Here is a 20,180-nt window from a genome sequence, read left to right as displayed (position 1 = left end):
TTGAGAATGTGGTTTAGTTCTGTGGTTAGGGGATTATCATTTGAACAGATAAGTTTAGCCCTGTTGTGTAGTGTCTTAATGACTCCATATTGTTGTGTGGGGGGGATTGTTGGTGAATGTATTTACCTGTATGGATGGGTTTTCTGTAGACTAAGAAAACCAAGGTTCCATCAGGTTGGCGGGTGACTAGTGTGTCTAAGAAAGGAAGACAGTTGTTTCTTCTTCCAGGGTGAATTTGATTCTGGCGTGTTGGTTGTTTGGGTGTGTTAAGAAGGAGAGGAGTGCATCGGAACCATGTCGCCAAATAGCAAAACATCGTCAGCATAGCGATGCCATATGGTTAGTTTTCGTGGGGTAGAGTTTATGGCTTTCTCTTCAAAAGCCTCCATATAAAAGTTGGCCAAGGGTGGGGAGAGTGGAGAACCCATGGCTGTCCCTTCTATTTGTTTGTAGAATTTTTCTTGCCAAACAAAATAACCTGAGTTCATTGTGAACTGAAACTGTGATATTGGGAGGAAATTTAGCTTGGATTAGCTCTAAGGATTCTTTGAGTGAATTTGTGAATAGGGAGGAGACATCAAAACTGACCATTATGTCAGTGTGTTTGAGTGTAAGGTTTTCTATGCTGGCTTTGAAGTGGGCTGAGTTTTTTATGTGTGAAGGTGTGTTGCCAGTATAGTGTGAGAGAGGTTTGACCAAATGTTTAGCTAGTTTGTAATGCGTGGGGAATCAGTGCCTGCCATCCACTATGGGACGTAATGGCACATTTTCCTTATGTATTTTTGGGAGTCCATAAATACAGGGGGGGGTATGGAGTTAAATGGTTTTAATTTATTAGTGACTTCTACAGGCCAAGAAGTGACCTTCTTAAGGAGCCTGTGGAGTTTTCTAATTTGTGAGTTGGTGGGATTGTACTCAATAGGGAGGTAAGTAGCCTGATCTAACAATAGAGCATTAAGCTTACCTGTGTAATCCTTTTGGTTAAGCCATACTGTGGCGTTCCCTTTATCCACTTTGGTGATTATTATTTCTTTTTTTCTTTAATTCTAGTAGAGATTTAATTTCCTTACTGGGCATGTTAGTTTTTGGTGGTTTTGCTTTGGTCAGAACACAAGCCACATCCAGTCTAATATTGTTGGCGACATGGTTCGGAAGGTGTCAAATCCCACGTTCAATTCGTATCGTAATATCTTCAGCAGGTATTCTTCTAGGCGCAATGACGAAGTTGTGGCCACATGAGAGAGCGTCGAGTGCTTCAGGTTTCACACTAACTGACGAAAGGGTGACTACCGTTTCGGCAGGAAGTTGTGATTTTGAGTTAGAGTTCTTTCTTAAATTTTCAAATTTTTTGTTGTGACGATCTCGTACTTTTTTAAAATGCTTGAAGGGTCATCTTCGAGTGCCTGGATAGCTAAGTTAGCATCATTCAGGAAATGGCGAATCGTAGCAATTTGTTCCCTGAGAAAAGCTCAGCTGGCATGGTCATAAATATGAAGGACCTTTTGCGAAGAGAAACGGTGCTTAAATTTGACACAGTTTGGGATTACCTGGTTATCCTGGCAGCATTTTAGGAAGGCGAGACGATTTAATTGTCTTGATAGCTGTAACTCCATTTTACCGTAATGGCGTGCCTTACGTGCGGTGGCATCTCCATGGATTATCGTAATTCTCGTGGAAAGGCTTAAACGTTGGTTATGCGTTTTTACTAAATGGTTTAAGGAAATAACAACGTATACTAGGATATACATTAAAATAAATTTTAATACACTTCCAATATTTCAGCAACGTGACGTTGCCGAAAGATTGGAAGTGTATTAAAATTTATTTTAATGTATATCTTAGTATACTTTATTTCCTTAAACCATTTAGTAAAAATGCATAACCAACGGCTAAGCCTTTCTATGAGAAATTACTGCTCAGAAGTTATTTCTTCATGAAATTTCTGGGTTCACAATAGCACTCCCACAATATACATTCCTGTGTCAAATAAGTAGATGCCTCTATAGTGACAGGTAATTATAGGGTTTACTTTTTAAAAAAATAGAGCATAATATGCAGGGCTTGAAAAAATTTGTTCTGACTCACCAGCCAGGCAAATATCTTACTTGTCAGATGTTACCTGTATGTATTCTACCACGGTCACCTAATATATATCATAGTCACATTTTTATTCCTGCATCTGCTCAATAATGAGTTTTGTTAATACTATGGCTAACTTTAACCCTATTTAACTACTTGGTTTGAAGCAATTATGTTAACTATATATATATATTGTGTATTTATTAGTGTGTGAAAAAAAAATTCATTTGTTTTATAAGCGATATAACACCATTTATTTATTTTATTAATAATGCTATTTTTCACTGTTTTTGCTTTTAACACTTATATGTATTGAATCACTTTTTTTTTTTAAGAGGAGGGTGGGGAAAGGGAGACCAAACCATTCAGTATAATAACTCAGATAGCAAGTGAGAAAACAGTCAAAAAAAATTTAGGTTATAATCAATATTAAGAAATATTTTGGGAAGCAGAATGTGACCACTCATTTCTTAACATCAACTGGTTAAGAAATAAGCTAATTACTGTTGTCTGCTGCATTTCTATTTCAGGTTGTTGTGTCACAATTAACTGGTTATGTTGTGTAATAAATTTAGTTTAATCCTTTATCCAAGTGTGAGCAAACAAATCACTCCTATCTCAGTATCTCCCACAATGCAAAACACATCTCCTTGTGGATATGTCTAATGTTATGCATTAAGGATAGGGCCACTACCCAGACTAGTTTCGACCTTTATTGAGGTCTCTTCAGTGGGAGCCAGGCCCAAGTGGAGATACCAGCCAGAAACATTAGCAAGACCATCTCTACCTATAGGAGTTGCCAAATGGTGTGCCACCTTTTTTAATAAATTACTCTGGATTTAGAGAAATGGTTATGTTGTGGTATGACTGAGCACCATCTAAAGATAAGATGATACATGCATATCCAATAATAATCCATTATGAAAACTCAGTGATAATTGACAATACAGGTATTTTTAATTACCAGCTTGTAAATAATTCATTTTGTTTTATATGTAAATTTGTCAGGATTCCAATGTTATCAGATCTCAAGATACGATTTTCCAAAGCATATTTTATTATAGTCCACTTTGATCTTCGTCTTACTCGGTCTTTTTCCTGTTATCCTGGCCAAAAAAAAAAAACACTTGATTTGCTAACCTTTTCTGTCCTATTCTGTGTAAGTGGCTGTGCCACCTGCAATTAGGTTTGCTAACACATTCCTGAATGCTAACAATATTAAGTTCCTTCATAATTTGGTGCATGGTGCTACTGCTACATTGGATGAAGAGTTAGAGGTTCATGAAAATGAGGTTGAAGAGCTCTTGCATAACCTGGATAAGAATTTGTCCATAGGGACACATGGAATATCTGCCTGTTTGTTAAAGTAATGTTCAGCTGAATTGTCTAGGCCTTTCACACATTTGTATAACTTGAGTCTCAGCTCAGGAATGATACCACAGGAATGGAAGAAATGTAGGATAGTTCCATTGCACAAGGGTGGTGCAAAAACTGATGTGTCTAACTACCGACCTATTAGTATCTCTGGTGTGGTAGTGAAGAAATGGGTAGACAAGCATTCTATACTCTGCAGGGAACAGCATGGGTTTACTAAAGGAAGTCATGTTTTAGCAATTTGCTCATATTTTATAACAATGTTTCGGCCGAGTTGGATAAAGGGAATGGATAAACTATGGTAATGTTGGATTTTTCTAAGGCATTTGATAGGCTGTTGCATAAACTGGAGAATATGGGATTGGAATATAATCTATTGACTTGGATCAGGGAATGGTTGACAGACAGATATCAAAAAGTGGTTTTCAGTGGGTGTGAATCTGCCAGATTTAAGGTAATCAGTGGTGTACCTTAGAGTTCAGTCCTTGGGCCATTATTGTCAATCTATACGTTAATGATATCAGGCAGGGTCTATCATCAGATTTGCAATTTTTTGCTGATGATGTGAAGATAGGCTGGGCAATCAGGGATGCTACTGATATTCAGCAATTACAAAATGATTTGAATAGACTGGAAATCTGGGCAAACGAAAATGGCTATCAGTTTAATATTAATAAGTGTAAAGTTATCCACTCTGGCATGATTAGAGTTCTAGTGGCATATTATTTTAGCAGGGTTATGCTACAAGAAACTGAAGAGGCAAGGGATCTTGGGGTATTGGCAGATAAGAATTTAAAGTTCAAAGGTCACATAGCAAAAGTTGCAAATACAACTCGGAGATTAATTACTGTGTTGAAGCGAACCTTGACATGTAAGGATAAGGAAGTAATTTTCCTCTTTATAAGGCTTTGATAAGACCACACTTGAATTACTGTGTGCAGATTTGGTCTCCCGGGTTCTAAGGGGATAAAGAAGTGTTGAAAGGGGTACAAAGAAGACTTACAAAGATTATATCCAGATTATGGGATTTAGATTATGAAGATTGCGAGTGTGTGGATTACAGAGTCTGGTTAACAGGAGAAAGAGGAGTGATATGATAGAGGTCTATAAACTTTTGAATGGGTGTTATAGCATTTCAAATGATGAAATTTTTCGTTATATGGAAGGCGGGGAGAGAACATGAGGACATCCATGGAAGTTAAGGTTGTTCTCAGTCAAGAAAGGGTTAAGAGCTAGGTTTTTCTCCCAGAGAGCAGTGAGTGAGTGGAATAATTTTCCTTACTGGTAGTGAGTGCATCTAGTGTAAATGAATTTAAGGGAAGGCATGATAGCTAGGTTGGGTAATTTACAGCCTCCCTCGATGAGTCCTTGACTCCCTGGAGGTCTCAGATAATAATAATATCCATGTTTTTAATACGATTCTGCCATTGATGCCATCTGTTTGCTCTCCTAATCTTTTTCAGAATCTACAAAACTTATAGATCCTTGTTTTATTCCCATGATTTCTCAACGGTTTGTCTTAGAGTAAATATTTGATCCTGAGAACCTCTATTTGGCCTGAACCCATCTTTTTCCTTTCTACATTTTTTCCTTTTTTAAGCATTTTCTGAAATATACCAGGAACGCTCTAACTCTTGCATTTAGTTTCATTTCCTCTTTTTTTATAGATAGTACCATGAGAGTTCTACTCCAAACACCTAGAATTCGATCTTTTGAACATGCCTTCTGAATTATGCGGTGCAGTCAGTTTCACACTGGCTGCACTGCATAAAACTGTAAAATTTGATGCAGCGTAAATTTTTCCATTTTTTATTGCATCGACTTTTACAGGGGTAAAAGTCGATGCAATTTTGAACTTGCATCCAAAATTCACAAAAGTAAAGTTGTGATTTTCTGTGTAAATAATACAAAAAGCTCATATATTAAAACTCAGAGGAATTAGCATGATAAATTGTGTAAATAGAAGATGTATGAATATGTCAAGTTCAAGGGCAATGCCTTAGAAATCGGAAATATATTGTAGTTTTCTATGTAAGTAATACTAGAAGCCCATATGTTAAAACCCAGAGGAATTAGCATGCTAAATTGTGTAAATAAAAGTTCAAGGGCAATGCGTTTAAAAATCGGAAATATATTCATGTTAGTATTTAATATAAGATGTAAAAGAAACTTGCCAGTCCGATACCACCTTCAAGGTCAGTGTTAAAAGGAGCAGCATACATCTGACATGACTATGCCATTCTGATAATGATTTAAGGTGTTCTTCAGGGAGAGCTAGAAGTCTGCTTTTAAGAGAGAAGGTCAAGAGTTTGTGCGGGAATGTTCAGGGGTCTCAAACCTTAGTCCATGGTCTCACGGAAACCGAATATAAGGCTTCAAAGAAAAATTATCGAGATTGATGGAAAAGAGAAGAGAAAGGAGGAAAAGAGGAGAGAGTATCGTTGATTCACGACTTTCGTCCCATTCAGATGATGCTGAGACCGACAGCCCCAGGAGACAATTAATTACCATGGGAGCAGTGGAGCTAAACCTAATGCATTGCCAATGGAACAACCTGCATGAAGCCTCGACCATCAGACCTTTGCCTGAGTCTATAATGCTGGAAAATTGTGCTTCAGGTTCCGCCAGTCATTCTTCGATGAAATGTCGGTGTTCATGAAATCTCCAGGTGAAAAACTCTAAACCTGATGAAGAAAAGAAGCCTGGGAATCTGTAAAGGAAATGTGAACAAGTGCACTATAGAGAAAAGGAAGTCACGTGAGTTTATTTTCAGTGTAATTTTATCTATGTTATGAGAGACTGTTTTAGAAGGACAGATAAGTTTATAGAGTTACTATATATAGTTTGAAAATAGTTTGCATAAAGAGAAGTTTATATAAAGTGAGACCTGGGATTTATAGTTAACAAGGCATGATAATTCCTAAATTGTAAATGGCTGATAGTTTTCTCTTTAAGTGGTTTAATGATTTGTATTATGTTGCATGCTTACGTAAATGTTCCAAAGGAAGTTTTCCTCTAAAGTGTTAAACTTAGAGTGGAGTAAGAAGTAGTGATTCATTAATGGGTAAATTGTATGATTGTTTCAGTACAAATAAACATGTTTGTTTTATTTACAAAGAATGCCGCATGATCTTTTATACAATGCATTGTTTCCAACTAAACATAGCTATTTGTAAATGGGGAGTTTACAAATAGCTACGACTTGAAGTTAAGTGTTAGCCACAACTATGAAATATTATTAAGAAGGGCCTTAAGATAGAAAGCGAACTTTACTAGAAGTATTGATATTTCTTATACCACAGGGAGACCGCTGGTGGCGTAGTCATTATATCAAAAATAAATTGCTAGGGATCTCCGGTATAAGTAAAGAAAAACTGAAGTTAGAGCAAGGATACTAAGGTTAATAGAGTACATAAAAGTATTAGATAAAGTTAAAAGAGGGATTAAATAAAGTTAATTAAGAATAGAGATATAGAAGAAGTAAGTCGAAGTATAGATGAAAATAGAAAACATAAATATAGAAGTAAAATAAAGACAAAGGAAATTAAATAGAGCTTCAGTTTTACGATAACACAAATAGAACAGAGATTACAATAAGTTTGCAAAGTTTACAATAGACATCCCTTTTACAAAACCTCTACTTGATCATTTCTGGTTGAATATCGTCTTATTCCAGCTGCCTTCTCACATTTCAGGTTTTAGATGGCTTTTTCTACCTTGAGTGATGTTTTATACTGCTCTACTGTAACTGCTTGTTTCATTTAGCAATCTTTCAAGATAATTACTCAAGACATCTTGGATATTTTTATCTTCAGTTTTCATATCGCATTTTCATGTCTAATTCCTTTTACAGTTCTCTTTCCTTTATTCCTAAGTTTATTCAGTATGAATGAACTTCAGAATGAACATAGACATTTATGTTTTTTGTTTCTATCAAAGTCTTCATGCTTTATATGTTTCACTTACTTATATTTTTCTCTGTATTCTCTCAGAACACAATACTGACTTAGTTGCCTGGAAATGTTGATGTGGTTTCTTCTTTTCCTTGACTGCCTCTTTAACTTCCTAAGTCCACCAATACAGCCTGATTTTTCTGTCCTTGTCAACCTCACCACATGTCTCCCTGGTTAATGTAGGATGTTTTCTTCAGTGCGTAGAGGCTTAAGTGCTGTGAGGACATCATATTGGAGGCTTAATGGATTGTATACAGCACTCAGAAAGGATTAAAACAGAATTGAAGTTTTCTTCAGAATCTGTCACTGAACATCCAAGGTTTGGTTCTTTTTTTAAAACTTTTTTTTTTTTTTTCTTCAATAATAATTATGTATTTGAGTCCATAATTCATCTCTGAAAGCTTCTCAACTTTGATTCTTTTTAAATCTTCCTTACAAACTTTTCTTTTTAATATGATATTCTATTTTATTCTGCAAACTAAATAGTGATCACTTCCTGTTTCAAATGCTCTGTGTATGTTGTATGCTGGATCAGCATTGAAGATATTGTTATCAACAATAACATGAGACTTTTTTTTGTCGTCTCTCCATATGTATGGGTATCTCTTTATGTTGGAACATGTTAATGACTAGTTGACATCCTGAACAGGAATCCAGATGGTACATGGCTTTTGCTCTGTTTTTTTTTCCAAACATTTCCAAAACGTTTCTCTATTTCTCTATGTTTTTATTCTATTTTATGTTCTGTTTTAATTTTTTTATTATTTTTCTATTTTCTTCTCTATTATATTATATTCCCTTTTATAAGCTACCACTTAATTATTTCATTTTAACTTCCACTTGATTCATTCTCCTAGATCTCTGAATTCAGTCTGTTATTCCTTGATCATTTTCTGTCATTGCTGTCTTTTCTTTTGCAATTTCTTATACCATAATACTCTTCCATTCTGCTTTCTGAATTGGCAATATTTGTAAGTTTGTAGTCTACATATATCCATGCTGACAATAGTGATTGCTATAGTAAAGGAATTATTATCATCATATCTAGTGCACTCAAATCTCAGGTGTTTAGTCTTGTGATATTTGCCACTTTTTGTTTTAACAGACCTGGTGCACTTGTTTGAAAACCAAGGTTTGGAGAGTGGTTTTGGGTTTTTAAGTGGAGTGAAGGATGACAGACTTCATTTCTGCAAGAATTATTTCAGTTTCTTGGTCAAAACTCAATTTGATCAACATCATTAGGTAAGAAAGTATATCAATATCTGCAAGTTTCTCTGTAGTTTTTCATCATAAGAGATCACTATTCAGTATATTTACTGTGCAATATTCATTTAAGTCGACAAGTTTCAAAAGCTCTTTGGTTTACTTTCACAGCATTAAGATTCATTTTCATCTTATGAATTAGGCTCAGTCACCTGTCAGATATAAGTAACTTGGCCTTATAGAAACCTAATTAAGGCTCTGATAGGGTGGTTTATGCTATCTCATGCTCTGCTATATAAGTAAATTGCATGTATTCTCTGGCTAGTTTGCTTTTTATTATTATTATTTTATATATCTGATCCACACACAAAACGCCACAAGCCCTATGCACACTAGTGCCGTGTGTGATCAAGAGGAATAGAAGAAAGGAGGAGTCTCTTCACATTTTGCGTGAATTGAAGGCTGTAATCTTTGGGGAAGGCAGAGTTGAGGAGATTGTTCCAAAGGATAGAAGGAAATGTAGTAAAGTTGGTTCAGTGAGTTTTAAGGTGGACTGTAAAAGGGTGTTAGTTAGCAGTGGCTTTTGTTTTAATGATTTTGGAGGAGAGTGGAGGAATAATAGTGATCAATTCAGCAAAGCACTGTCCATGAAAGTATCTGTAGAAGAGGCACAAAGCAGAAACTGAACAACTAGAGAGAGAGGGGGGGGATTGAAGTGAGTTTGTGAGACGGATCATCAATTAGCCAGATTGCCTCTTCTGGATAGAATTGAGTAACGTTGGAGAGGATTTTGGTGCACCATTCGAAATATGGGAGCAATATTCCATGGCTGGGCAGATTTGGACTTTGTATAAAGTTAGAAGGTGTTAAGTGCTGTCTTGCCTAAAAAAAGTACAATTAGGTTTTTTGGCAGGTGCAGAAGCTATAGTCGAAATATGATTGTGCCAGGAAACATCAGAGGTGAACTCAGTCCAAGGAGAGAAATTTGATCGTGTTTGGATATCTCAGTATTATTGAAGGTAAGGGGGAGGGATGCAGGCTCTTTCTTGTAAGAGATCAGACAGAACTGGATTTTGGTGGCATTGAACTTTACAAGGGTGTCCTTGCCCCACTAGGATATAGCTGGGAGATCTGAGTTCAGGTCACTGGTCATGGTAGATCTTCAGGATTCTAATACTTGAGCACTACAAGTTTTGTTGAAGAAGGAATGGAGTATACTGTCATCAGCAAAGCTATGGATAGAATTGGATGTCTGAGAGATCAGGTCATTTATATACATGAGGAAGAGAGTGAGTGAAAGAACAAAACCCTCGGGTACTCCTGCTTTGGTGAGGAAATCTGAGGAGAGTAAACCGTCCACCATGACATGTAGTGAGCAACCAGTGAGAAAGTTGGTAATCCAGTTGCAGAGTGAAGAAGACAGACTATAGGATGGCAGTTTGTTGAGTAGGTCCCTGTGTCAAACCTGAGCATGTCTTTGAAATGTCACGGGCAACCACGTGAGTTTCTCCAAATTTCTCCATGGCCTGGGTCCATAGGTGGATGGTGAAAGCAAGGAGATCAGCTGTAGATCGCAAGTAGTGGAATCCATATTGCTGGTTACTGATTGGTTGGTATGTCTCTAGGTGGTTCAAGAGTTGGTTGTTGATGGCCTTCTCCATAATTTTTGGGTCTGTTTCCATGTTTTAGGGTAGATGCCAGTTGTATAGGAATATATTGAAGAGACAATGCTGGATAGGTGTTAGTTCTGGGGCACAATGTTTTAACACAGTGGGATACCATCAGGACCAGATGCCTTGTTTGTGTTTAGGTTATTCAAGATTTGTTGGATTTCTTTTTGTCAGAAGACTATGGGAGACATGAAAGGAGCCATTCTTTTTGGAGTGGAGAGAACATTGCCCACGTCATTAATGCAGGAATTGGAAGAGAAGAGTGATGCAAATAAGTTGGCCTTGTCTTTTGATGAGGTGACTACAGTACCATCTGGGTGTGTTGAGAGTGGTGGAAACCTGGGTGGGCTGAAGTTGCGTCCAGTGGCCTTGGCTAGGGACCAGAAGGAGCGACTGCCATTTGGGCAGGAGACAAGTTTGCAGCATTTGGCCCTTTCAGAGTCTTGCTTTGTAAGTTGAAAAAACTGGACCACTTCCATATGAAACTGGCTAATTCATCATGTCCCAACTATTAAAGAGTCTTCACATCCTTGATGGAATTTGACCCTCTTATCTTTATGTTCAAAGGATATGATAATGATGACATTATCATATGGGCCATTGGAGATTACGAGATTAGTATTATATGAAATGTATAGACAATTAACTGCACCATTATCATGATTCAGAAGTTAAAAAATCATTTAGTAAGTTACTGTGAAATTAATCAGTTTAAATACATTAATATTGATATTCTGTGAGTAATCTTGTTAAAAATTAAAAATTATGTTAAAAATTCAGCAGATATTTACAGCAGTCCTTTAAAGTCTTCAACAGTGACACTCAAAGCAGATGTTGGTTTTCATAGATCTTTGCACACCATTTCAAATTTTTTATTCAACTTAATGTCACATGTAAAGTTACAACATTTTGTAAGATTTTTAAGATTGAGATCACTGTTCAGGTTTTCTAGTCTTCACTAAGACATCGATTTTATGATGTAATGGTTTTTCTCTGAACATTCACTTTTAATTATATAAATCTATAAAACAAGAAAACCAGCTGAAAATAGTTATTTTTAAATAACGACTATAATTTTATGAGAATTATACATAAAAGTAATAAAATTTCCCTTTTGTATTTCATAACATTTTATAATATTTGAATTATGAACTACATTCTTTCTTAATTTAAGCTATGAGTAAGTTTGCCAGGGGTAATAGATTTAGTGCAGCTGAACACCAGGAAAGGTATAAAGAAGAATGCCAACGTGTTTTTGACCTTCAGAATAGGTGAGTTTTATTTTTGCTTATGTATTGATATATAAAATTTCAAATGCTAATTTAAAAAAAAAAAGTTCTATTCTAGTTAACCTAACACATGTTAATAGTTACCTAAGATACTTGTTTAAAATTGTAAGATAATATTGTTAGGCTGCTTAAAGGTCAAAGCTGTGTAACCAGAAGGAGACCTCAATATAGCCTTTCAAGGAATGCGGAGAACCTACCAAGACTACCTTCTCTTGGATGCATCGTGTTATGTACCTGGATACTGAACGTACAAGGATAGGCTAGCAATTTGGGATATAGCCAACCAAATTGCATTCTTATTGGCTTAAACTATAATGCACAATGATGGTAAAATATGACAGAATTTCATGCTGGCTTTCGCATGACTGGTAAACAAGGCCCCAAATGTTTTTGTCAAGGAACTAGGGCAAGCAGCAAAATGTCAGCTACTGGAACATGTCTCAACTCAACATCAGCTGAGTTCAAGATTTGCAGTATACATAAGAAGCATCAGTGGAAAAGAAACAGAACTGGCAAAAGAATTGCATTAGCCAAATTGACATTATGGTATTACAAAGAAGACAAAAACACCAGAGATCTTTCCAAATAACAAATATAAGATGTTATATTCAGGCAATAACAATCAAGGATAAATAGTATTTAACACTAAATATGAGGATAATCTTCTTGAATGTATACAATATCAGGTAGAGTGATGCGGGCAAATATCAGAATCGAAAACTGGACAATGAGAACTTATTGGTGCCTATGGTTTCACAGAATGTTCTAATACAGAAGTGGATTAATTTTTTGAAGGCATTAGAGAAAACAGCTGACACAATTATTATTATTATTATTATTACGTGATCCCTCCAAGGAATCCAAATATTCATTGAGGGAGGGTACCTACTCTACAGCTCTGTCTCCACCACTCAGTCCATCAGCTACAACTAACCGCAACTACCATCATCATCTACACCAGTGCCATCTACCACCCACCACCACTGGTATTTTCACAGACAATTACAAACATCCATGCCCACAGTGGGATTCGAACCCGCAGCCTTTTGGCTGGAGAGCGGATACACTAACTGCTTGGCCAACCAGGTCGACAATAAACAATTCAACAAAATAACAATTGAATAAAGTAAAAATTGGTCTCGGAGATCTAAATAGCAGAACAGGAAATGATTACCAGATATATAGAAATATTTTGAGAAAAGAGCAAAGCTAATAATAAGAACCTGCTGAATTTCTGTTCAGGACCTGGACTAGTTATTACTAACACCATGTTCCAACATAAATATGTGCACAAATTTACATGCAGTTGAAAACATCATGATCAAATAACTGAAACATTTCAGCTATTTGATCTACTTACATATTTAATATGATTAGAAGATGGCAAATTAAATATGTAAGTAGATTATTATTTATTGCATTGGCATATTCATAGCCCAAAGAAAAGTGCCATCCACAATGGCTACATTCCTTAAAGTACTTTACTGACAAAACACTCAAGACTGACTCTGGTAGTTTGTCCCACTCATTTTCCACTCTCTCCTAGCACAAAAATCTAGCCCATACATCCTTGTTGCATGCTCACATGACTTCCAGTGGTGATCCATCATTTTTTCTCATCCAGTCATGTATTGGAAAATTTCTTTTGCATTTATTCTGTAAAGATTCCTTTAGTAACATATTTTCTCTCATATTTTCTCTTTTTTGCCTTTTAGCTGAACTCACAAAACCTTTGTTGAGAGAATAGAAACCTCATAGAGAGAATTTCACAAACCATTTTGGTCACTGACCCCTGAACCACCTCCACCACTTCCACATCCCAAGAAATCATCTGTTCACATTAGTTCAGATGTGGTCATGTTGTGCATTATAAAGACTTATAACCAATTTATCCCTGCTTTAATGCTGTGCATAAATTTGATTTTATTACAAGAGACCTTCAGGAACTCATTGAGAGAGGCCACATATCACTTGCAATGCATATCATACCTTCTCTTGAATCATTCATGCTATCTACACTCACCACTAGAGGCAAGCCATTCCAGTCAGTCACCACTTTATGAGAGGAAAAATCTAGTTCTTATCCCTTTCTTGACCGCATTCATTCTCAACTTCCATGGTTACCCTCTCTCCCCCCCCCCCCTCCATAAAATGAAAAATCATCTACTGGTATCTTGTATGAATGTTCAAAAGTTTGTAGGTATCTATCATATCACCCCCCCCCTTCTCTCTCTCTCCAGTCTGCTTGCATCTGCTAGCACAATTTCTCAATCTCTTCTCATAATCTATATTCCACAGTCCTGATGTCATCAGGTTTGAATCCCATCTAGAGTGCAAAGAACATTTATCAGGGCTCTTCAACTGAAGGTAAGTTATTTGTTGTCACATGGAGGCAAAAGAATTTTCCAACTTGGAAATTTTGTTTTGGTATCTTTGGTTAGTTTGCCCAAAATAGGCAAACTAACCATTAGAATACACTCAAGTAACAGACATAATACACTAGCCTCATAGTCTAAATTGCTTTGGTTGTAAATCCAAATTAACCAACCCAAGATCCCTAGCCTGATCAGTTTCTTCTAGCATAATCCTGCTAGTATAGTAGACTTGGATATCTTATTACACCAAAGTACATAACTGACATTGAGCTGATAACCATTTTCACATGCCTGCATTTCTAACTTATGTACATCATTCTGCAAGTGCTGCATGTCAGCTGCATTCCTTTTTATCCTGCCTATCTTTGCTCATCAGCAAATAGCTGTGCATCTTTTAAGTTCTTCCTGATGTCATTAATGTAACTCATCAGCAAATAGCTGTGCATCTTTTAAGTTCTTCCCCTCTTGTCATTAATGTAAATAGTGAACATCAGTGAACCAAGGACTGATTCTTGAGATACACCCAGTCACCTTTAATATTGTAGACTGGCATTCTCCATACACCACTTTTTAATATTTTCAGTCAGCCATCCTCTTATTCAAACTAGTAGTTTATATTCCAATCCCATATCCTCCAACTTATGCAAAAGTCTTCCATGCTGAATCCATTCAAAAGCTTTAGCAGTGTCCAAAGGTATCATGGTGTATCCATTCCCCTTGTCTAACTCAGTCATCACATTATCATAAATTTGGATGATTTACTTTTATGATTTACTTTCTTTAGGAAATCATGAAAGTAAATGTTTAGTAAAAACATGGATTTACTTTCTTTAGCAAATCCATGCTTTTTATTGTTAATTATAGATTCTCTATCAACACACTTTTGAATGCAAGCACTAAACTAGAGAGTGGTGCATGTTTGGAATGGATTGCCTTTGGATGTTGTGAGTGCAAGCAGTGTGAATGTATTCAAGAATAAGTACGATAGCTGGTGTGTGTAGTATGTGGCCTCCCTCGATGAGTCTCTGACTTCCTGGAGGTCTCTCTTAATAAACAACTTTTCCAAAATCTTCCATCACTCCAGAGATACAAGTGGATAGCTAAACATATCAGCCTTTCCCTAATTTTTGTGCAATGGGATTATCTTATGTACTTTCCACTCCTATTGAAGCTTCCTCGGGCCCGAGACTCAAATTATACAGCCAGGTCAAAAAGAACGGCCATTTCAGCTGAATACTTTTAGCATCTCTGCTGATATCTTGTTAGTCCCTGTTGCCAAGTTCATATTCAATTTATGCAACAGCTCCAGTACTTTATACATCTTGATGTCTTACTCTGCTGTAGAGATAGCATCATCATCAGATTCCTGCCATGTAACCACAAGGGGTGTACAGGATATGATAGTACTACATGAAAAAATTATATCATTACTAACTTCCTATCTACAATTTTCCTTCAAATCAGTCTGTTATTTGTCAAGACTCCAATTATCAGATCTTCTATTTCTATCGTCTAAGGCACTTTGTACCGTATCAATCCACCTATATCTTGGTCTTCCTCTGGGTCGTTTTGCTGCCAACCTGGCAGAGAACACTTGTATTGCTAATCTTTCCTCACCCATTCTGTTTAGGTGACCATACCACCTGAGATTAGCTCTGCTAACGCATTCCTGGATGCAGACAATGTCAAGTTCTTTCCTAATATCCTCGTTTTTAATATGATATTGCCATTGATGCCATCTGTTCACATCTATAATCTTTCTCAGGACTCTCATATCTGCTGTCTCTAGACTTTGGTCAAGTGTTTTACTTCTGACCCAGCTCTCAGATCCATAAGTTAAAACTGGCTTGAACACTGTCTTGTATACAGCTAATTTAGTGTTCCGACTAATTTCTCTCTTATTCCATATGAATTTATTCAATTGACTTCCCACCATACCAGCTTTGCTGATTCTCTTGTCTATTTCTATATTTAATTTACCATCTTCTCTAAAAATCATGCCTAAGTAGCTGAAATATTTTACTTGTTCCACAGGTTCTCCATTCACAACACAGTTGACATTTTCAATGATTCTGCCTATTTTCATTGTCTTTGTCTTTTTATTGCTGACCTTCATACCATATCTATATCTATTACAACAGCTATTCAATTTACTCAGAAAATCTTGCAGACTTGTAGCGGATTTATTTAAAAGTATAACATCATCCGCATAAAGCAAAGAGCTGACATTAACATCTCCAATTTTGATATCATGTTTAATACCACTTTCCTTCATAATGTGATCCATATAGATAATGAATAACAGAGGGGATAATGTACATCCTTGTTTCACACCAGATTTAACATTAAAACATTAAACCTGTACTTCCTTCAATTCTAACTGCTGACTTGCAACTCAAATAAAGACTAAGTATTGCTTGATATAATGCCCCATTGACACCATATAACTGTAGCATATTGAATAGCTTCTCTCTTGGCACCCTGTCATATGCCTTTTGCAAATCGACAAAACTTAAATACAGATCTGTGTTATATTCCCATACTTTCTGGACTATTTGTCATAAAGTGAAGATCTGATCCTGACAGCCTCTGTTTGGATTGAATCCAGCTTGTTCTTCACCAAGCTTTTCTTCCACAATTCTTCTCAACCGTTTCTCAAGTATACTTGCATAGATTTTGCCAAGAACACTCAGTAGGGAAATACCTCTGTAATTCTCACATTCAGTTTTATTTCCCTTTTTATATATGGGTACTATGAGAGCTCTACTCCAATCATCGGGAATTCGTCCCTCTGTCCAGGCTTTCTGAACTATGCAGTGCAGCCACTGTAAGACTCTTATACCACCATACTTCAGCATTTCTGGTTGAATATCATCTACTCCAGCTGCCTTTCCACATTTCAAGCCTTTGATGGCTTTTTCTACTTCAAGTATGGATATGTATTCCTGCCTGCATGCCTAGTCAGTGTTTATTTACCTGTGCTGTCATCACTGCTTGTTTCATTTAGCAGTTTTTCAAAGTAATTACTCCATACTTCAAGGATATCTTTTTCTCCCGTTTCCATGTCACCTTTATCATCTCTAACTCCTTTTACAGCACTCTTTCCTTCATTCCTAAGCTTCTTCAACAACCTCCAGAATATTTTGCAACCTTCTTGATATTTATTTTCTATATTCTTGCCAAAGTCCTCCCATGACTTTTGTTTAGCTAGTTTTGACAGGAACGTTTGATATGCTTTCTTCTTTTCCTTCACTGCCTCTTTAACTTCTTGTGTCCACCAGGGAGTTCTGATTTTTCTATCCTTGCAGACAACCTCACCAAATGCCTTTCTGGCTGAATCAATCAATGTTTTCTTTAAGGCTTGCCACTGAATCTCCAAGGTTTGGTTCCTGTTCTCAAACTCTTTCATTTTTTTCTTCAATAATCTTTGTGTATTTTAGTCTACAGTTCACATCTGAGAGCTGCTCAACTTTTATTCGCTTTAAAACTTTCTTACATGTTATTCTTTTCAATATGAAATTCAGTTTTATCCTGCTCAAGACTAAATAGTGATCACTTCCAATTTCAAATCCTCTGTACACTCTGGTGTCCTGCACCAAGGTGAAAACATCAATAACATAGTCAATGAGACTTTTCTTATTCCTAGCCTCTTCTCTCCATGTGAATTTGTGCACATTTTTATGTTGGAACATGGTGTTAGTAATAACCAGTCCACGTCCTGAGCAGAAATCCAACAGATATTTGCCATTATTATTAGCTTTGCTCTTTTCTCCAAATTTTCTCAAAATATTTTTGTATGTCTCACAATCATTTCCTACTCTACTATTTATATCCCCAACAAGGACCAACTTTTCATTTTTCGTTGTGTCAGTTGCTTTTTCTAAAGCATCAAAAAATTCCTCCACTTCTACCTTAGCAGACCCTTCTGTGGGACCATAAGCACAAATAAGTCTCATTGTCCAGTTCCCCATTCTCATATTTGCCCACATTACTCTATTTGAGACTGACTGCCATTCAAGAAGATTAGCCTCGTATTTTGTGTTGAATACTATGGCTACTCCTTCTTTTCCTTGATTGTCATTGCCTGAATATAACATTTTGTATTTATTGCTCAGAAAGATCTCACCAGTTTTTGTCTTTTTTGTTTCAGTCACCCCTATTATGTTGATCTGATACTTATCTAATTCCTCAGCTAGCTCCATTTCTTTGCCATTCAGGTTTCTTACATTGATAGTACCGATCTTTAACTCTGGTGATGTTGAGTTGGGGTTTGTTTTCAGATTTGTTTCAGTAGCTGACTTTTCGCTGTTCGCCCTGGCTCCCTGGCGAAAACAACGGGGGCCTTGTTTAATTGGGTGACGCCCCAGCCAGAATGAAATTTTGTCATGTTGTACCATCTTTTTTTATTTTGGTTTAACCAATAAGAATACAATTTGGTCGGCTAAATCCCAAATTGCCAGCCCATCCTCATTCATTCAGTATCCAAGTAGATACCCTACAGGGTGCACCACGAGAAGGTGAGGATTGGACATTAGTTCAGAAGCCCTTGTCAGTTCTCCGCATTCCTTTAAAGGCTATGTGGAGGTCTCCTCTCAGTTATACAGCTTTGACCCTTAAGCACCCCATAGAGATAGCATTGAATGTAATATTGCATACACCAGATTAATAATGTTTTAGTAAAATGGCACTCATTAGATGAAAAATCTCTTATGCATCTGTCACCTGCATACCATCTGTATTCACATTTGTTCTATTGCATTTATTCTTTCTTTTATTTGCAACATAACTATAGAATTCTTTTGGATTGGCTTTAGTTTGGAGTTTTTTCTTTCCCATACTAATTCCGTACAATAGTTATAACTCTTCTGGTATGAAGATTGTATTCCTTCCACATCATTTTTCTTAAGAATCTCTTGTTTAGTATTATTGCACATCTATTTCACTCCTGCTCCGTTATTCTTCCAACTCTAAGGTCACATCCTGATATTGCATCATTGATTTATTTTTTAAATACTCCCCATGCACTGTCAATATCTTTCATCTAGCAAGTGATACTGTGAGATTGAACCAAATATTCTTAGTTTGTCATAATTTTCTGCTTTGTTGGTTAGAATGTAACCTTTTCTAAATAGAATGGCCATATGAATTGAACAACTTTTACTGAAACCCCTCTGGCACTGTAATTAGTTCTAACATTCTTTGACCTTACTTTCCTTCTGTCACATGCTGAAGGAAATTTTCATGCAACAGCAGTAAATTCAGCTTCACTCTCTCCATGAGATTCCAATCAGTGTTGGATAATTAATCACCCACCATGATTAATCATTTATTTTTTAGTACCCACAGCTGATTCACTAGGTCTGTAGCTACACCCATGATGTATTTGATCTTGTCATATTCCATCTTACACCAAATAGCCCCCCCCCCTCCCGTTACTTAGAGAAATGTTACTAATATTGTAACCATAACTATCTACCCTAACTAGACTTAAATAAATCTCATATGGCTAGCATCACACACCCTCCTCTGTTACATAGTACCAGTTAGTACATCTGCCTCTCATAGAATATCTAAATAATGCCAATAATTTAAGGCCACAATATATTCACTACATGTTTCAGATTCCTGTTTATATCCAGTGCTTCACTTATGGAGACATTCTTACACATTTAATAAATCCAATCAGGATGGACATGCAGTCATTTTTTCATTATAATCACCTCTGTTAATCATTATATTTGTATCATTAATATAGTTGCATAAATAAGTTGCTCTTACATACAGATTCAACCCATTCCTCCCATCATAATCACTATATCAGCCGTCATCATGTCCATTCCCATTTGTTCTAACTTATGTGATACAGTTCCATGTAGTATCTTCAAATACTTTTGCAAAGTCCAGCAGTAACATGGTATAGCAATTTCCCTTACCCAGATCAGCTCACTTTATTATAGAAAGCTAAAAAATTCCTTTCTCAAAACTCTTCCCCCCCCCCCCCCCAATCACATATATTCCTATTTACCAATTCCTGAATTCTGTCTTTAACCAACTTTTCAATTTATAACTACTGTTTCAGATATACTAACTGGTGGATATATCGGATATACAATTTGTGACATCAGTCTTTCATCTACCTTTATGTAAGGGAACTGTTTTGCCCAGTTTCTACTCCCTTGATGCTATATCAGTGCTGAGACTTAGTCTGGTTCTGGGTACTGTAATTTCTTTTGCACT

At 36.4% G+C, this 20,180-nt stretch overlaps 1 protein-coding gene across 1 annotated transcript in view; it reads left to right on the top strand.

Moving 5' to 3' along the window:
- LOC150107421 (transcription initiation factor TFIID subunit 1-like) overlaps positions 1 to 20,180 on the top strand; it is a 688,572-nt gene that overhangs the window by 507,954 nt on the left and 160,438 nt on the right. The window contains exon 27 of the mRNA XM_090391849.1: positions 11,454 to 11,550. Within this exon, the coding sequence (XP_090247975.1) occupies positions 11,454 to 11,550 (97 nt within the window). The remainder of the gene's footprint in view (positions 1 to 11,453; positions 11,551 to 20,180) is intronic.

Source organism: Typopeltis vanoorti, chromosome 4, assembly GCF_054136105.1.
Source record: "Typopeltis vanoorti isolate ZY-2024b chromosome 4, IOZ_Tvanoo_1.0, whole genome shotgun sequence".
Lineage (NCBI taxonomy): Eukaryota > Metazoa > Arthropoda > Arachnida > Uropygi > Thelyphonidae > Typopeltis > Typopeltis vanoorti.
The sequence above is the reverse complement of the archived record's forward strand: the minus strand, read 5'-3'. Positions and strand labels throughout refer to the sequence as shown.